General features: G+C 36.7%; 1 protein-coding gene across 5 annotated transcripts in view; it reads right to left on the bottom strand.

The window, feature by feature from the left end:
• The window catches only part of LOC144956165 (phospholipid-transporting ATPase IF-like), a 127431-nt gene that overhangs the window by 52740 nt on the left and 57191 nt on the right, over window positions 1-17500 (bottom strand). For 4 of the 5 annotated variants that reach the window (XR_013641900.1, XR_013641901.1, XR_013641898.1 and 1 more), the window contains exons 25-29: window positions 15584-15642; window positions 10236-10314; window positions 8930-8995; window positions 2057-2163; window positions 1107-1280 (exon numbers count right to left, since the gene is read on the bottom strand). Coding sequence is in view for 1 of the 5 variants with exons in the window: in XM_078886553.1 (XP_078742679.1) it covers window positions 1091-1280; window positions 2057-2163; window positions 8930-8995; window positions 10236-10314; window positions 15580-15642 (505 nt within the window). In the remaining 4 variants the exon portion in view is untranslated. Of the gene's footprint in view, window positions 1-1090; window positions 1281-2056; window positions 2164-8929; window positions 8996-10235; window positions 10315-15579; window positions 15643-17500 lie in introns of those variants that run through there. The other variant, XM_078886553.1, reaches the window with a different exon arrangement.

Raw genomic sequence — 17500 nt, 5'->3', positions numbered from 1 at the left:
AACGAAGAGGAATTATAATGCTGTCTATGTGTAATTGACTTCTCATCGTTAGTAGAACAATTTTACATATTGGTCTCATGAAGACCGCACTAAAGTCGAACGACCACATAATAAATAAATGAACTAGCTGACTAAATAGATAAATAGATGAATAAATAAATACACTAAGTAACCAAAATAATTGAATAAATAAATAAACGAATGAATAAGTAAATAAATTTTAAAAAACCTATCTAACTAGCTAACAAACTAACTAACGAACTAACGAACTAACGAACTAACTCATCGAATAACTGACAAAATAAATATATAAACTAAGTAACTAAATAACTGAATACATAAATAAATAAATGAATAAATAAAAAAATAACATATCTAACTAACTTGTCAAATAACTAACTAACAAAATAAGTCTATAAACCAAGTAACTATAAACTTATAAACTTGAGCTTTTATATAGCGCAATATCCACTAAACGTGCTCAAAGCGCTTTACAAGGGGTACCTGGCCAACAGCAACACATAACATGTAGGACGAGACATGACGCCTGTCAGGCGATATTATAAATTTTTGGGACAGAGACAACGCTGTTCACGGCCAGGTACTCATTTTACACCTGAGTATGGTGAGAGAATGTGAGTAAATAGCCTTCTCCAAGGACTCAACTATGCGCGGAGCGAGGCTCGAACCCAGGACCTACCGATCCGAAAGCGAGTGTCATACCACTAGACCACATAGCCGCACTAAATAATAATAAATATATGAATGAATGAGTTAATATATTATATTTGTTGAGCGCTCTTCCATATCGTGAGGAAGTGCTCAGAGCGCTTGAATGAAACTGAATGGAAAAAAGAAATAATGAATGAATATGTAAACAAATAAACCTCCCAATGAACCCACAAAAATAACGCCATACATTCAATTTACGTCAATTTGGTCAAAACATGTATAACTAGTCTATATTATTTTAATCAAATCCTAACTCTAAAAATTCAATACAATTCATAAAACAGGTATCTAGATATATATAGAAAAAACAACAACCCGGAAACACAACTAAATATTGATTTAATAATAAATTGCTTACCTGTTCCATTTTCGCCTTTTCTTCGGCCAGTCGGTATTGGGCGGTCCACCGTGTGTCTTCCAGGACTCTTATGACGATGTCGGGCAGTAGGGCTAAGACCACGAGAAGTAGAAGGGTGAGCCAAGAGGTCAGGCAGTCAAAGATGTTGTAAACAACACGGAACATGCTCTTGTCAGTGGCCATTTCTTGACTGGCGGAGTCAAATCAAAAAGTTGGAACAAAGTTGATTTGTGACGAATCGTCTCGAGATTCAAGTAAAAAAGAATAGGATTTTATAATGATAAGTTAAAAAAAACAACCCCACCCTCCTTAAATTAAAATAAAAATCCCTGCCAAATGAAACAAAATTACACAAACACCCCCTCCCCCCCCCACCCCAAAAAGAGAATAAGAAAGATATAAATAAAGTGCAACCTTCCCCCCTCCACCAAAAATGAAATAAATAAATAAATAAATTAAAAAAAAAACGAAAAAAAAACACAAAAACAAACTGAAACAAAACAAAACAAAAATCAGCCCTCCTAAAAAACGGTTTTGGATTTCATAAGGATATGTAAAAAATCCACCCCCCTCAAAAAACAAATACAAATCCCAGCCAAATAGAAGAAAAAAAAATGACAATCAAAATAATAATTAAAGAAAAGAAAAAAGAACAAGTAAAATATACAACAATGTAATCCTTCAAAAATCAAAATAAAAAGAAGAGCATTTTATATAGCGCAATATCCACTAAACGTGCTCAAAGCGCTTTACAAGAACAAGAACAACAACAAAAAACCCCCAAAAGAACATACAAACATAAAACAAAAAACAAAACAAAAACAAATACCAAAAAACAAAACAAAAACACAACGATCATTAAACAAAATCCATGAGCCCCCCCCCCCCCCCCCTCGAATAAAACCGCAAACCAAACCAAATAAAAAAAAACAAAACAAAAACTTAATAAAACCAAAATTTACTTACGGCCAAAATATTTGATTATAACCAACTGACCCGACCACCAAGGACGCAAGAGTAAATAGGTATGATATGGCAGTAGGGAGGCACCAGTAGTAGGTCTCTAACATCAGCTGAAAAAATAACAAAACCCAAACAAACAGAGGGATATGAGTGGAATTGGATTCAATAGTCTGATGTCACGTCGCCCAGCAACGTCGAGCAGCGTGGTTCTAAACAAAGAAAATCGGTACTTTTATTCTTCATGCTGGCTAGAACTTTTCATATGTCATGTGATCAGAATGTGTAAAAGTCAAAACATGATCATATTTATAATGTTTTTCTCCTCTGGATACACTTTTATGCTCGTCGGAGAAATATTTCATACGGCGTCCGCCATCGTTCCGATAGTTTAGAGCCAGTTACTAAGTTACCATGCGTCATTAGGAGGGAAGTGACGTCATGGGTGTATTAAAAAAACAACCCTCGAGCTTGAATTGATGCTATCTATTTAGTTAAATAACAGCTCAATATCCACTAAACGTGCTAAAAGCGTTTTACAATGGGTCCCTGGCCAACAGCAACATAATTTAACATTCAGGGCGGGACATGACGCCTGTTAGGCGATATTACAATTTTTTTTCGGACAGAGACAACGCTGTTAGCGACCAGGTACTCATTTTACACCTGAGTAAGGTGAGAGAATGTGAGTAAAGAGCCTTCTCCAAGGACTCAACTATGCGCCACGCGAGGCTCGAACCCAGGACCTTCCGATCCGAAAGCGAGCGTCATACAACTAGACCACATAGCTGCATAGTTAATATCAAATTGAAAACTGATGCACAGTCGAGGAAGACAGATTTTTTGAGATGCTTTTTTTCTTCTTGTATTTTTCTTTTTTGCTTTGTCTTGCACCGTTTCACACAAAACTTGTTCAGATCTTTAAGTCAAAATATTCACAACATCCGCCAGTCGGATATAGATAGTATGCGCTTGGCTAAGAAGCTCACAACATTGCCGGTCGCAAACCCGCCCGGAAGCTTCGTCACAACGCACCGTTCAACCAGATGCTCTGCGGTTTCGGGCTCTTGACCACAACGGGTACATGTTGAACAGGTGGCAAGTCCCCACTGATGTAGTGAGCGTGCTGTTAAGCGGGTTCTCGACCGAAGCCGATTGGCTGCCACCCAATGTCTCTTCTTGCTGGAGGAAAAGCCTTGCAACTTCTCTCTCTCTCTCTCTCTCCCCCCCCCCCCCCCCCCCCCGTTTCGAGGAGTCGATGTCCTCGCCCCCTCGAGGGATTGCATTCGTCCAAATTGACTTCTATCTCGTATATGCAGCTCTGTCCTCGACGTTGGCAGAAGCCTCTTATGATTTTCACACTATGTTATGACGATCGACCCAATCAGCAAAGTCCGGTCGTGCACCGTCGCAAACCCGCCGGGTAGCATCGTCACAACACACCGTTCAACTAGATGCTCTGCCGTCTCAGGTTCTTGCCCACAGCGGGTACATGTTGGAAAGGTAGAAAGATCCCACCGATGAAGAGCAATGGCCGTGAGGCAGCTCCTCGACCGAAGCCGATTCGCAGCCACCCAATGTCTCCTCTTACTGGTATCAAAGCCTGGCAACTTCTCACCAAGCTTAGAGGAGGTAACGTCCCCGCCCCCAAGAGGGATTGAATTCGTCCAAACCGACTTCCATCTCGTATGTGCAGCTCTAGACGTAGTCAGGGATTCTGCTTACAAGGGTTGCCGGGACTTATTTCGGCTCGAAACGGGGGCGCCGTCCATTATGCGCATCAGAGGGTATCCCCATTCCCTCTCTCTTTGATCTTACTCAGCCAGTTTCCCGTAATCGTCTCCCTCCGGACATCGGGGGGGGGGGGGGGGCATTCCTCCCATCTGTTGACGCTACCATACAGTTCTTTTCCAATCCTATCTGTCCATTCTAGGATATTAAAAATATTAATTGGACCTTGATATTCCTCTTCCTTGTTTGCCCTACATTTCCCCTGGATTGGTGGATAGCTCATACGGTAGAAGAGGCAAGCTCTCCCCGGACAGGCAGAGTTCTCGTACCAGTAATGTCGCGGGTTCGAGCCCCCATCACCGTCGCGAAATTTTTATTCCTTGTTGTCTTCTGGCACTTTTCTACTCACTTCAGTTCTTGTTATTTCCCATATCTTTCATTAGGGTGCATCGGTTTTGGCATATTATGTACCACAATAAACTGGTTAAAATTGCAATAATTGATACCAATCAAGGCCATGTAAGGACATATCATCCAAAGAGATAGAAGAGATGGCAAGACTGTTGAACAATGAATACTCCATTGACCAAGGGTTTGGGGTCGGGGAATAGAAGGGGCGGGGGGTTAAGTTTCCCCCGCTCTATGGGGAATTCTATCCATATCAATCTGGATAATGACTATGTAAAATATGATATTGCCAACTATCAACCTTTTAAAATGGCAACAATTATTTGATAAATTTCTAGTTTTCATTATATTATATTCATCATTTTTCTGTCGCATTCTGGAAAACTTGTATAACGAATTTAGGCCAGAAAATTCGTCCTTCAAATATCCATGGCATAAAATGCCCATATTCTTTACATAAACTCTCAATCCTGGAAACGAAAGTATCACATAATTTGAGGAGTTTTTGACCAGGTGAGGGTAATTTTAATCGATCGATATTTGAAGGACGAGTTTTCTGGCCAAAATTTAAAATATAAAAGCGTTTTTGTTTTTCCAGGGCACGACATTTTGTTTATTCTGACAAAATATCAGAATTCTCAATTTTCTATTTTGAAGACAATGTTGGAAATGTCATTGTTCAGTTATAAAATCAAAATACCACGACGATTTATATTACGAGATGTGAAACGTGAGACAGATAATTTTTAGAATGTCATTCACGTCGTTAAGTTGGGCGATTCATTTACGTGCGGCTATGTGGTCTAGTGGTATGACACTCGCTTTCGGATCGGAAGGTCCTGGGTTTGAGCCTCGCGCTCGGCGCATAGTTGAGTCCTTGAAAAAGGCTCTTTACTCACATTCTTTCACCGTACTCAGGTGTAAAATGAGTACCTGGCCGTTAACAGCGTTGTCTTTGTCCGAAAAATTGTAATATCTCCTAACAGGCGTCAAGTCCCGTCCTACATGTTAAATGTTGCTGTTGACCAGGGACCCCTTGTAAAGCACTTTGAGCACATTTAGTGAATATTGCGCTATATAAAGCTCATTTTTGTTTACGGTGTACGTTATACGTTGCATATATACGTTACATATTGACGTCGGCATGTGAAAACAAAGTGATGACCCTCACCCATGGCAAAAACTCTCAAACCTTGGACTTAGCGAGGACAAACTCCGGTCAAATGGGCCCAAATGGCTCTGAACGTAGCCATCGTTAACTTATAACCTGACACTGACCAAAACATGACGTCAAAAGACAAGTCTTTGGCCACAAAAGAAAACAAATCGTGAGTTGTATTCAACAGTTTCAACCAATGCGATCACTTCTATTTCCTTGAGCTTTACCGTGGCCTTCGTAAAGTTATGGCCTGACACTGACCAAAAAATGACGTCAAAATGCCAGTCTTTTGCCACAAAAGAAAACAAATCGTGAGTTGAATTCAATAGTTCAACCAATGAAATAACTTGTTTCCTTGAGCTCTACTAACGACAACTCACTAGGCGGTGCAAAAACCAAATAATGACGTCAAACTGCCAGTCCTTTTGGATTTCAGTGTAAGGCTATAACATAACGATGGCTACGGCTCTACTAACGACAACGACAGTTGGCGGGTCTACAGACCTCAAAATGACGTCAAACTATGTCTTCAGGGCTGCCAGGTAGCTAGAGTGCTTCGTAGCCAATTCCGATTAAAAAGTGACAAAATAGAACCCCACATGGCCACACACTACTATTGCTGTGACCCATTTGAAAAACTCATCGGTAATAGAAACGCTCTTCTCTGTGTGGCTAATTTTGGCACACAGACGAGGCTATCTGGCAAGTCTTTGGCCACAAAAGAAAACAAAAATAAGGAGTTGTATTCAATAGTTCAACCAATGCGATCAATTCTATTTCCTTGAGCTCTACTAACGACAACGACAGTTGGCGGTCTACAGACCTAAAAATGACGTCAAACTATGTCTTCAGGGCTGCCAGGTAGCTAGAGTGCTTCGTAGCCAATTCCGATTCAAAAGTGACAAAATAGAACCCCACGTGGCCACACACTACCCATTTGAAAAACGCATCGGTAATATAAACGCTATTCTCTGTGTGGCTAATTTTGCCACACAGACGAGGCTATCTGGCAGCCCTAGTCTTAGAGAGTTCTAGTGTCAGACTATAGATAGTATGCGCTTGGCTAGGAAGCTCATAACATTGCCATCCGGAAGTATAACGGACCAACACACAAAACTGTGTGTATCCATGAACGTTTATAGTCAGGTTAATACAGTTTAGTGAGCATTACTCATAAACGCGGATGGCAAAAAAAAAAATAACAAAGACCAGAGTGACGTCAACTTCGAACTATCTATAAGTTAACGATGGCTACGCTCCGAAGGACTACAGGTGGTGGTCAACATCGATACATGGTTTCGTGACACGGACATTCGCTGTAACGAGAAACCTTTTGTTAACCCTTTCCTTACCAACCATTTTCAGAATTTTCCCCCAAATTTCACACCCATCCAACACAAAAATAGATTTTTCCTACTCGAACAGAAAAGCAACAAATACATTCTATGCATAATATTGATCAGCAAAATGAACTCTACAACACGGTGTCACGTTTTTATAGCTATAATAAAACCTTTTTCTTTGAATTGTGGGATTTACGAAAGAAATCTGAATGATAAAAGTGCTGGTTGGATCGTAACGAATGTGGCGGTTTACCTATGGTTGGTAAGGAAAGGGTTAACTCTCTCCTTACCACCCATTGAAAAATCGTCACATTCGTTACGATGTAGCCGACAATTTTCTCATTCTGATTTCTCTTGTACATCACAAAAATATAAAACACTGTGTTGTAGAGCTCACTTGTTACATTTTTTTGTTTGAGTAAGAAAAGCCTAGTTTTGTGCTGGGTGGGTGTGAATTTTCGGGGGAAATTCTAAAAATAACTGGTAAGGAGAGGGTTAAAGTCGTGAGTGATTCATCTCTCAGGTAGACATCTGATATGAAAACCGGATTCCTAACCCATAGATAGATGAACGCCTAGTATTATGTGACTCCAAGCATAGCTGTTCTTTTCCTGAACCTGTTGATGAGTCGATCAACTCAAAATTTACGATTCAAGTGTTTAAAATAAAATTTGAGCTCAAGTTAGATCCATTAAGTTAAGTGGATATTTTGCGCTATATAATTGCCAGATATTTTTTTTTTACTTTTAAGAAACATGTACTCACTCTTCCTGGAGAAGGCACTTATTCTCACTCATACTGTATAAACTGAACGAAATTGACGTTATTCAACCTTTGTTATTGTTTTCAGCCAGCTATTTCCATGAGTAGTTCTCACTTAATTCTATTCTATTAATCAGACTATAGATAGAACGAAGATGACGTCATTCAGGTCTTTGCTATTGTTTTTTGCCATCCACGTTTATGAGTAATTCTCACTAAACTGTATTAGCCAAGCGCATACTATCTATAGATAGTATGCAGGGATGAACAGTATTAACCACTATAACGTTCATGGATACCACGTTTTGTTTTGTTTTTTGCCATCGCGATTTATGAGTAATGCTCACTAACGTCAAGCGACCTATTTGTATATCGTTGCGAGCTTGTAGCTTTAGCAATCGCAAGCATCAATAAACGATTCATGGATTACACACAGTGTTTCTGTGTTTGGTCCGATTAATATTTCGGGATGGCAATGTTATGAGCTTCTTAGCCAAGCGCATACTATATACTAAATAAAACGGATACAAACACAAAAAAGGCGAACACCAATTATATTGTTATATCAACAGACTACGAGCAAATATGTAGCATCATAACATTAACTAATGGCACAAGCATCAAAAAACTTAAATTCAACAACGTACCACCAACCACCAACAATCATGTCTAAATCAACTCAATAATAAATCACAAACCAGAAAAATGAAAACAACTACAGCTTTGGAAAGAACAAAACAAAATACTAAACTAAAAATACAATCTAAAAAAACAACTAAAACAAAAAACAACATACAAAAACAAAACAACCAAAACAACAAATAAAACAACAACCAAACACAAAAAAACAACACCACTACAATACAACAACCAACAACATAAACACAACCTAAACAACAATAAACAAACAAACACCCCACACCCCCCACCAAAAAAAAAAAAAAACAAACAACAAAACAAAACACAAAACCATAACAAATAAAACAAAACAAACCAAACAAAAATAAAACAAACAAAACAAACAAACCAAAAAAAAAACCAAAAACGACACATAAACAAACCAACCCAAACATACAAAAACAAAACCAAACAATACAAAAAACAAAAACAAACCAAAACAATACAAATAAAAACAAAAACAAACCAAAACAATACAAATAAAAACAAAAACAAACCAAAACAATACAAATAAAAACAAAAACAAACCTCATAAAAAAACAAAACAAAAAATAAAAAACCAAAAACAACAAACAATACAAATAAAAAAAACAACCAACATCAATAAAACAAACAAAACCAAAAATAAATAAAAACAAAACAAAAAAAAACAAAAACAAAACAAACCAAAACAAACAAACAAATAAAACAAATAAAAAAAAAAAAGAAAAAAAAATCCTAAACAAACAAAAAGCGAAAGATATAAAAGAGAAGGGCATAAAAATAGTCTTAAAATGCCGACAGGCCGTGGGTTCAAACCTTCATGTTGATTGCAATGACAGCCACATAAAACACCAACGACCCGAAGCTGAAGACATCGAGGTTCTGGAAGAGACGAATCGAGATGATAATAATATTACTATCAATATGATTCATTCGGGTGTTTAATGATTTCGCTTCATCTGTATCGTCGTCGTCTTCGTCACATATCATTATCCTATCGCGTATATATCCTCTATCTATCAATCACTCTCATCATCGTCGTGTCGATCGTGTACATCATCATCATCATCATCATCACGTTCATCATCACGATCACCACCCACACCATCATCATTATCATCATCATCATCATCATCATCATCCATCATCATCATCATCACCACACCACCACCACCACCACCACCATCACCACCACCACTCATCATCATCATCTCATATCATCATCATCATCATCATCATCTATCATCATCTCATCATATCATCTCATCATCATATTTCTCTCTTCATCATCATCATCTTTTGATTTCTTTTTTTTTTCTTCTTTATATCTATTTATTGTTGTGGAATAACATACAACTCAAAACATCAATCGCATAATACAACTACAGTCCGTAAACAATAGGCAATCAACTATGGGCTTAATTTAACAATGCTGTAACGTAGAACAAACATATTATTATTATTATTATGAGACAGCGTGGCTCAGCGGTATGGTCTTTGCTTCGTACTCGAAAGGTACCGAGTTCGACTACCCGCCTCGTTGTGTGGCCTTGAGCAAGTCACCTACGCTTAGCTCACTTTGCGGCGCTGCACTGCGGCTGACGCCAGGGTTATTCCAGTCTTCCCTTGGAATAGACCCTAAAGAAAATTTTCTCCTTAGAGACGAATAAAGGGAATTTATTTATTTATTCATTTATTTATTTATTTATGTATTTATTTTTATTATGATTGTTTGAGTGTTTCCGTCAGTCATGCCTGTTGTTAGCTACGGATCTCTCTTGTAAGGCTGTCATTCAATTATACTGTAAGCATGATGCAGTATGATGTCACACGCGGCAACGGCGGCATTGTCTAAAAAGAAATCATTACTTTTATCTTCATTCCGCTAAATTTCATGTGTCTTGTGATCAGAAGTATAATTCAAACACGATTATTTTAATGTTTTTCTCCTTCTCTGGATACACCTTTATGCTCGTCGGAGAAACATTATTTCATAAGGGCGTCCGCCATTGTTCCGATAGTTTAGAGCCAGTTACTAAGTTACCATGCGTCATTAGGAAGGAAGTGACGTTACGACTGTTGAAGAGTATTAGAACCGCTAAAGTAATATTATATCACTCACTTTGCCAGTGTAGAAAATTGACTGTCCATCGCCAACCACAAATTTAACTCCAAAGAAAAACACAGAGGCATGCCAAGAGCTAAGAGGAAACAATAAACAAGCCAAAATAAATAAAATAAATAAAAAATAAGGGGTGGCGGAAAGAAACAAAATGAATGAAAAAGAAAGGTTACCACAGTCAACAACGTGTCATTATTTACAGGTCTGATAATCCGTATTGTTTTGGGGGCTGGCTGGCTGGCTCATTGCTGTAATGGTGAAAACCAAAAACTAGAGGTGTCTAAATGAGTCAATAAAATGGAGAGAAAGATAAAAGGAGTAGTAATATGACTCTTAAAATGAGGAGGAACAAACACGAAAACAGACGATGTTTCGGCTTAAACTATCATAAGACTGTCATCAGTGTACTAAAGTTCTACCGAAACGTCCATTGTCTGTTTTGTTCCCATAGAACCATTTTGCCATTTTCATCTTCGTAGATCATAAGTTTTGTTGTTCCCTTGTAATCATATACTCCCGTTATGTCTATAACTGTAATAACATCATCATATCGTGTCGCGCCAGTGGTAATCGTTGGATCGCTTCAGGGTGCAGCTCTATCCATCCGAATTGGCCAGTCGCATCGTGAAGGATGTGTCCATGTTGAACCTGTGTCCATTGACATCGGCAGTCGAGAAAGTCCATTTGTAAGGTGTTTGGCCTTCCACTTTTAGACCCTTTCCCGATCAGTGTACCAAGTCTTTCTGGGAGATTTACTCCTTGCAGTTCTTCTTTGGTTCCTGAATGCACATTTGGCAGCAGTCCCATTTTTCCAAAGCATTGATTGTGCATGGTCTGGTGGATCTTCAGTTTCAGGAAGCTTTTCTAGTTTCGTTCTTGCACATGTTATGTTATAAGAGGATGTCTGTGTCATTTTCATGTAATATTAAACTATACTTTCAAACCGTCGCAAATAACTATTGTTTATTTCAACAAAGGTATAAATCAAGCCATAATTGCGTTCGGTTATCAGACCTGCAAAACATATGTACCTAGACAATAAACATCGACCATAAAATGTGACCCATCGTTTCAAATCGCATTATTTATGATTGTTTCGATCGTGAACTTTGAACCTATCTATAGCTTTTTCAGGCTTTTATCTTACATCATGCAGTGCCTGCTCACAAATATGTGACCAGCCGTCTAAAAACGGTATTATGTCGGGATGACTGAGATGATGAAAATTGAATTTATATATCTAAAAATATCAGACTTGGGTAATGTTTATTTATGCTTTATTAAGGATGAATACCGAATTTTAGAACTAGACTAGAAACTAACATTTCATATTTTTGACCAGTTTGGCTTCAGTTTGACATAATTTTTGCATCTGGACCATCCCGCCATAATACCGTTTTGAGACGATGGGTCACAAATGTGTCACTTCATTCTTCTAAATAAAGCATGAGTGAGTAACTGACCCAAATATCTTAATTATGACTACCAAAAAAAAAAAAAATCACTATGTATTTCCTCGAGATTTGTTTCTGACCCCCTCTGTCCACCCAACAGTGTTTGGTGGGTAGCTGGGTCCGCTAGATCCGGCAGAAAGTACTTTACGATAGATAAGCGTCCTATCCAATGGGTAGCAAGCAATTGCTATTGTCAGTTTCACGCTAGAAAAAAACCCAGGATATATTTGTTGTTGTTGTTTTAAGGTTTTACGGCGCTTGCAACATTAGGTCATATCAGCGCAGTAAAAAGGAAAAAATGGATAGTAAAAAGTTCTAGTATTACAATTAAAGCACAAAGAAAAGGTAAGACAAAGTGAATTGGGTTGAATTTAGGAACAGATGTAGATTCCAAAAGCACACCGTCAAAGTACTTAGTTTGAATCACCTAAAGTCTCATCCAGACACAAGCACAGGTCCCAACTAAGAGGAATACACTCAAATGTTTACCAATCATATGATAAACTAAACATAAAACAATGCATAACAGAGAGATGATTTACAAGGAAAAAAATATCATCCCCCAAAAAACTATAACTATACATTCGACTGTTTCCCTCCCAGCCAAGGAACTCGGGCAAGGGTCAGGACAAAACTAAGTAAGTCTCATTCCAAGACAATGACAGGAAACAATTTGAAAACGGGTATGGGGGGATAGAAGACACAGCATGTACCTCCCTGCCCACTATGGGAGGTCAGGATCCCCACCCAGAAACCCAGGATAAACTCCGGCTCCGTGGACCTAATGGCTCTGAATGTCTACTTACTACATTTGCTTTCTCGTCGGTCTGGAGATTAGCTTTAACTCACTCAACCCTAACACCGACTATATCCGTATACCCGGGTTACTTATTTATTACATTTTTCTGAGACAAATTATAGGCGTAGTACATGGCCGACTAGAGTATTATAGTTACGTCATGGCGTAGTATCAAAGCTAATGTTTTTAATTTTTACATGTTAATGATAGTTGAAAAAAACTATCTATGTACATGCTCATTTTTAATACATTTTTTTTCCAATTTTGAACAGTAGCAAAAATCTCTAGGATTGAGTGAGTTGATGATCTCTGAGAAATCAAAATTAATTTTTTTTTTTCATTTTGCTTTTAAAATAAAAAAAAACCCAACAAAACAACAAAATCACACAACAACAACAAAAAACAAAAACAAAAAAAAAAAAAAAGAAAGAAAAAAACCCAAATCCAATACAAAGCAAAACAAAACGAAACGAAATAACAACAAAAAAAAGGTTGTAAAATACAGTCTGGATCTGGACACACTTTACTTTACATCCCGCCACAATACCGTTATGAATCGACTGGCCACAAATAATAACATTATAATAATATTTAAACAATGAGTTTGGTGATGCAAAATTTAAAAAAAAGGGATTGAGGATATAATAAAGCAACAGAGAGAAAGAATAGGATTCAATAGTCTGATGTCATGTCGCCCAGCAATGAGCAGCTTGGTTCTAAACAAAAAAAAAATCGTTACTTTTTATTCTCCACACTGGCGAGAACGTTTTCACGTGTTATGTGATCAGAATGTAAAAAAGTCAAAACACGATAATATTTATAATGTATTTCTCCTCTGGACACACATTTATGCTCGTTGGAGAAGTATTTCATAAGGGCATCCGACATTATTCCGATAGTTTAGAACCAGTTGCTAAGTTACTATGCGTCATTGCGAGGGAAGTGACGTCACGACTGTTGAAGGCTATTGAAACAACATAAAAGCACGACTCCATCCAAGAGCTAAAAAGGCAAAAAAAAAAAAAAAAATAAAATAAAAAATAAAAGATTAAGAATAATGATTTTCCAAATTGGATTCAATAGTCTGATGTCACGTCGCCCAGCAACGGCGGCCATCGTGGTTCTAAACAAAGAAAATCGGCACTTTTTTATTCTTCATGTTGCCTAGAATGTTTCATATTATGTCATGTGATCAGAATATGTAAAAGTCAAAACATGATCAGATTTATAATGTTTTTTTTTTCTCATCACGATACGCTTTTATGCTCGTCGGAGAAATATTTCATAAGGGCGTCCGCCATTGTTCCGATAGTTTAGAGCCAGTTCCTAAGTTACCATGCGTCATTACGAGGGAAGTGACGTTACGACTGTTGAAGCGTATTACGACAGTACACATCACCACTATAACAACAACATCAACCCTTAATAATGCAAAACTAGTGACCAAAGTAATACTAAGAATTATTACAATAATTACTTATAATACTGCTGATAACAATAATAACAATATTTTACAGTAATATAAATAATAAAAACAAGAAAATATGCATAACGTTTGAAGCAAATAATATATTTAACCAAGTAGATAACGAATTATTTTGCTTTTTTTTATTTAAAAACTCGCTAAAATAAACTTAAAAAAAAAAACAAGCAAACAAACTAAAGCCATTGAGCATTCATAAAGCGCAAAATTCACTTAATGTGCTCAAAGCGCTTTACAAGGGATCCCAAGCCAACAACAACACTTAACGTGGAGGACGAGACATGACAATTTTGTAAGGCGCTCTTACAGTTTTTTTCTTGTTATTTTATTTTTGGACAGAGACAACGCTGTTACCGACCATTCGCTTTTTGCATCAGAGTGTCGTGAGAGAATGTGAGTATCAAATAAAGAACCTTTTTCATCATCATTATCATCATCATCATCGTCGTCGTCGTCATCATCATCATCACCCATCATCATCATCATCATCTCATATCATCATCATCATCATCATCATCATCATCATCATCATCATCACGTCTCTCGTCGTCTCATCATCATCATCATCATCATCATCATCATCATCAGTCATCATCATCATCATCATCGTCATCATCATCATCATCATCATCATCATCATCATCATCACCATCATCATCATCATCATCGCCACCATCATCATATCATCATCATCATCATCATCATCGCCACATCATCACATCGTCATCATCATCATCATCACGCCACCATCATCATCATCATCATCATCATCATCATCATCATCATCATCATCATCATCATCATCATCATCATCATCATCATCATCATATGGTACATGATATAGTATTGTTTCAGGGTAGGATTTTGTAAACTAAAATAAAAACGTACAAACAGACCAATCTGGCAATTTTATTTGAAAAAAAAAACAAACAAACAAAAAAAAAAAAAAAAAAAAAAAAAGAAAAATAAGACAAAAAAGAAAGAAAAACATTTGAAAAAAACCCCCCAAAAAACTAACTAAATAGAACGCAACAAACAAAAATGCAATTACAAAAAGATCCCCCCCCCCCCCCGAAAAAAATAATAACAGCAAACAAACAAACAAAACAACAAACAAAAAAAAAAAAAACGTTAACAACGCCACTACCACATTATCTCATTCGCCTGTAGTGTTTCATTCATCCTTTTTTGTTGATAAAGGGAAAACCGAAACGTAATTTATCTGTTTCGTATATTCAATTAAAGCTTACATTTAATTTCGCATTGTTATTTATTTCTTCGAGCTTCTAGCAGCAACATTTACACTAACCCTCTCCTTACCACCCAAAGGAAAATCACATTCGTTACGATACAACCAAATATTTTCTTGTTCTAATTTCATTTTGTTATAGTTTAATCTATAAAAACTCGACACTGTGTTGCAGAGCTAATTTTTCTGAACAAAATATAGAATATACTCGTTGGTAATCTGTTTGAAAAGTCTATTTTTGTGATGGGTGAGTATGAAGTTTTGGATAAATTTCTAAAAAGAGCTGTAAGGGAGATATTTAAAATTATCCCAAAAAAAATAAATAAATCAAACAAAGCCGAAACAAACGTCAGAATAACTTACCTAACACATTCCACTTTAGAAATTCTTTCCAAGACAACAAAGCATTCTTTGTAATAGATCTGTCAATAAGTAAACATGTTGTATCATAATTTGTGATGGATCTGTCAATAAGTAAACATGTTGTATCATAATTTGTTATGGATCTGTAAATAAGTAAACATGTTGTATCATAATTTGTTATGGATCTGTCAATAAGTAAACATGTTGTATTCATAATTTGTAATGGATCTGTCAATAAGTAAACATGTTGTATCATAATTTGTTATGGATCTGTCAATAAGTAAACATGTTGTATCATAATTTGTTATGGATCTGTCAATAAGTAAACATGTTGTATTCATAATTTGTAATGGATCTGTCAATAAGTAAAAATGTATTCATAATTTGTAATGGATCTGTCAATGAGTAAACATGTTGTATTCATAATTTGTAATAGATCTGTCAATGAGTAAACATGTTGTATTCATAATTTGTAATGGATCTGTCAATAAGTAAACATGTTGTATTCATACTTTGTAATGGATCTGTCAATAAGTAAACATGTTGTATTCATAATTTGTAATGGATCTGTCAATAAGTAAACATGTTGTATTCATACTTTGTAATGGATCTGTCAATAAGTAAACATGTTGTATTCATAATTTGTAATGGATCTGTCAATAAGTAAACATGTTGTATTCATAATTTGTAATGGATCTGTCAATAAGTAAACATGTTGTATTCATAATTTGTAATGGATCTGTCAATGAGTAAACATGTTGTATCATAATTTGTAATGGATCTGTCAATAAGTAAACATGTTGTATTCATAATTTGTAATGGATCTGTCAATGAGTAAACATGTTGTATCATAATTTGTAATGGATCTGTCAATGAGTAAACATGTTGTATTCATAACAGTAGAGTTGACGTTTTATTCTGTATATTTCTAGACTTTTTTTTTTGGGTTTTAAACCATCACAACTAAAAATTCATCTTATTATACAATTTTAATGTATCTATTCATGTCCCTGTTGCGCGTGACACATTTTTTAATTGTATTTTTATTATATATATATGTATATATATATATATATATATATATATATATATATATATATATATATATAATACATATACATATATACTTGTATAAATGTATTGACCTATCACTAATATTTGTATGTCATGTTTTCATGTTTCTCTTTATTCTCGAGATTTTATCGTAAAGCACACAGAGTCCTCCAATGGGACTATGCACTGAATAAGCGCAATTTATTAATAAATTATTTATTCCTAAGGACTGCATCTACTTTTTTTCTTTGCGAAAAATGCGAAGCCCTGCAGGTGAAAATATCCACATGTCGCTGTAAGTAAAAAACACACTCAAATGTTTACAAATCACATATATGTAAAACAAAAATAATACAATGCATAACAGAGAGATGATTTACTAGAAAAAAAATGTCATCTCCTAAAACTCTAACAATACAATTGACTGTTTCCCTCCCAACTAGGGTATTCGGCCAGGGCCAGTTCAAAACCAAGTAATCTCAATCTAAGACAAATACAGAAAGCATGTTAGAAAACAGATACATGGGGTATAGAAGACACAGTAAGTGACCTCCCTGTCCACAATTGGAGGTCAGGAACCCCACCCAACCCACCTGCCCACTATGGGAGATCAAGAACTCCACCTAGCCCATCTGCCCACTATGGGAGGTCAGGAACCCCACCTAGCCCACCTGCCCACTATGGGAGGTCAGGAACCCCATCCAGCTCAGCTGCCCACTATGGGAGGTCAAGAACCCCACCGAGCCCACTAGTCCACTATGAGAGGTCAGAACCCCCACCCAGCCCACCTGCCCACTATGGGAGGTCAAGAACACCACCCAGCCCAAATCTCGTGTTTGGGGTTAGAAATTGAATTTCCATCAC

Source organism: Berghia stephanieae, chromosome 10, assembly GCF_034508935.2.
Source record: "Berghia stephanieae isolate SIO BIC M18660-M18661 chromosome 10, UCSD_Bste_1.3, whole genome shotgun sequence".
NCBI classification, from domain to species: Eukaryota; Metazoa; Mollusca; class Gastropoda; order Nudibranchia; family Aeolidiidae; genus Berghia; species Berghia stephanieae.
Note: the sequence above shows the minus strand (reverse complement) of the source record. Positions and strands in the feature narration are given on the sequence as shown.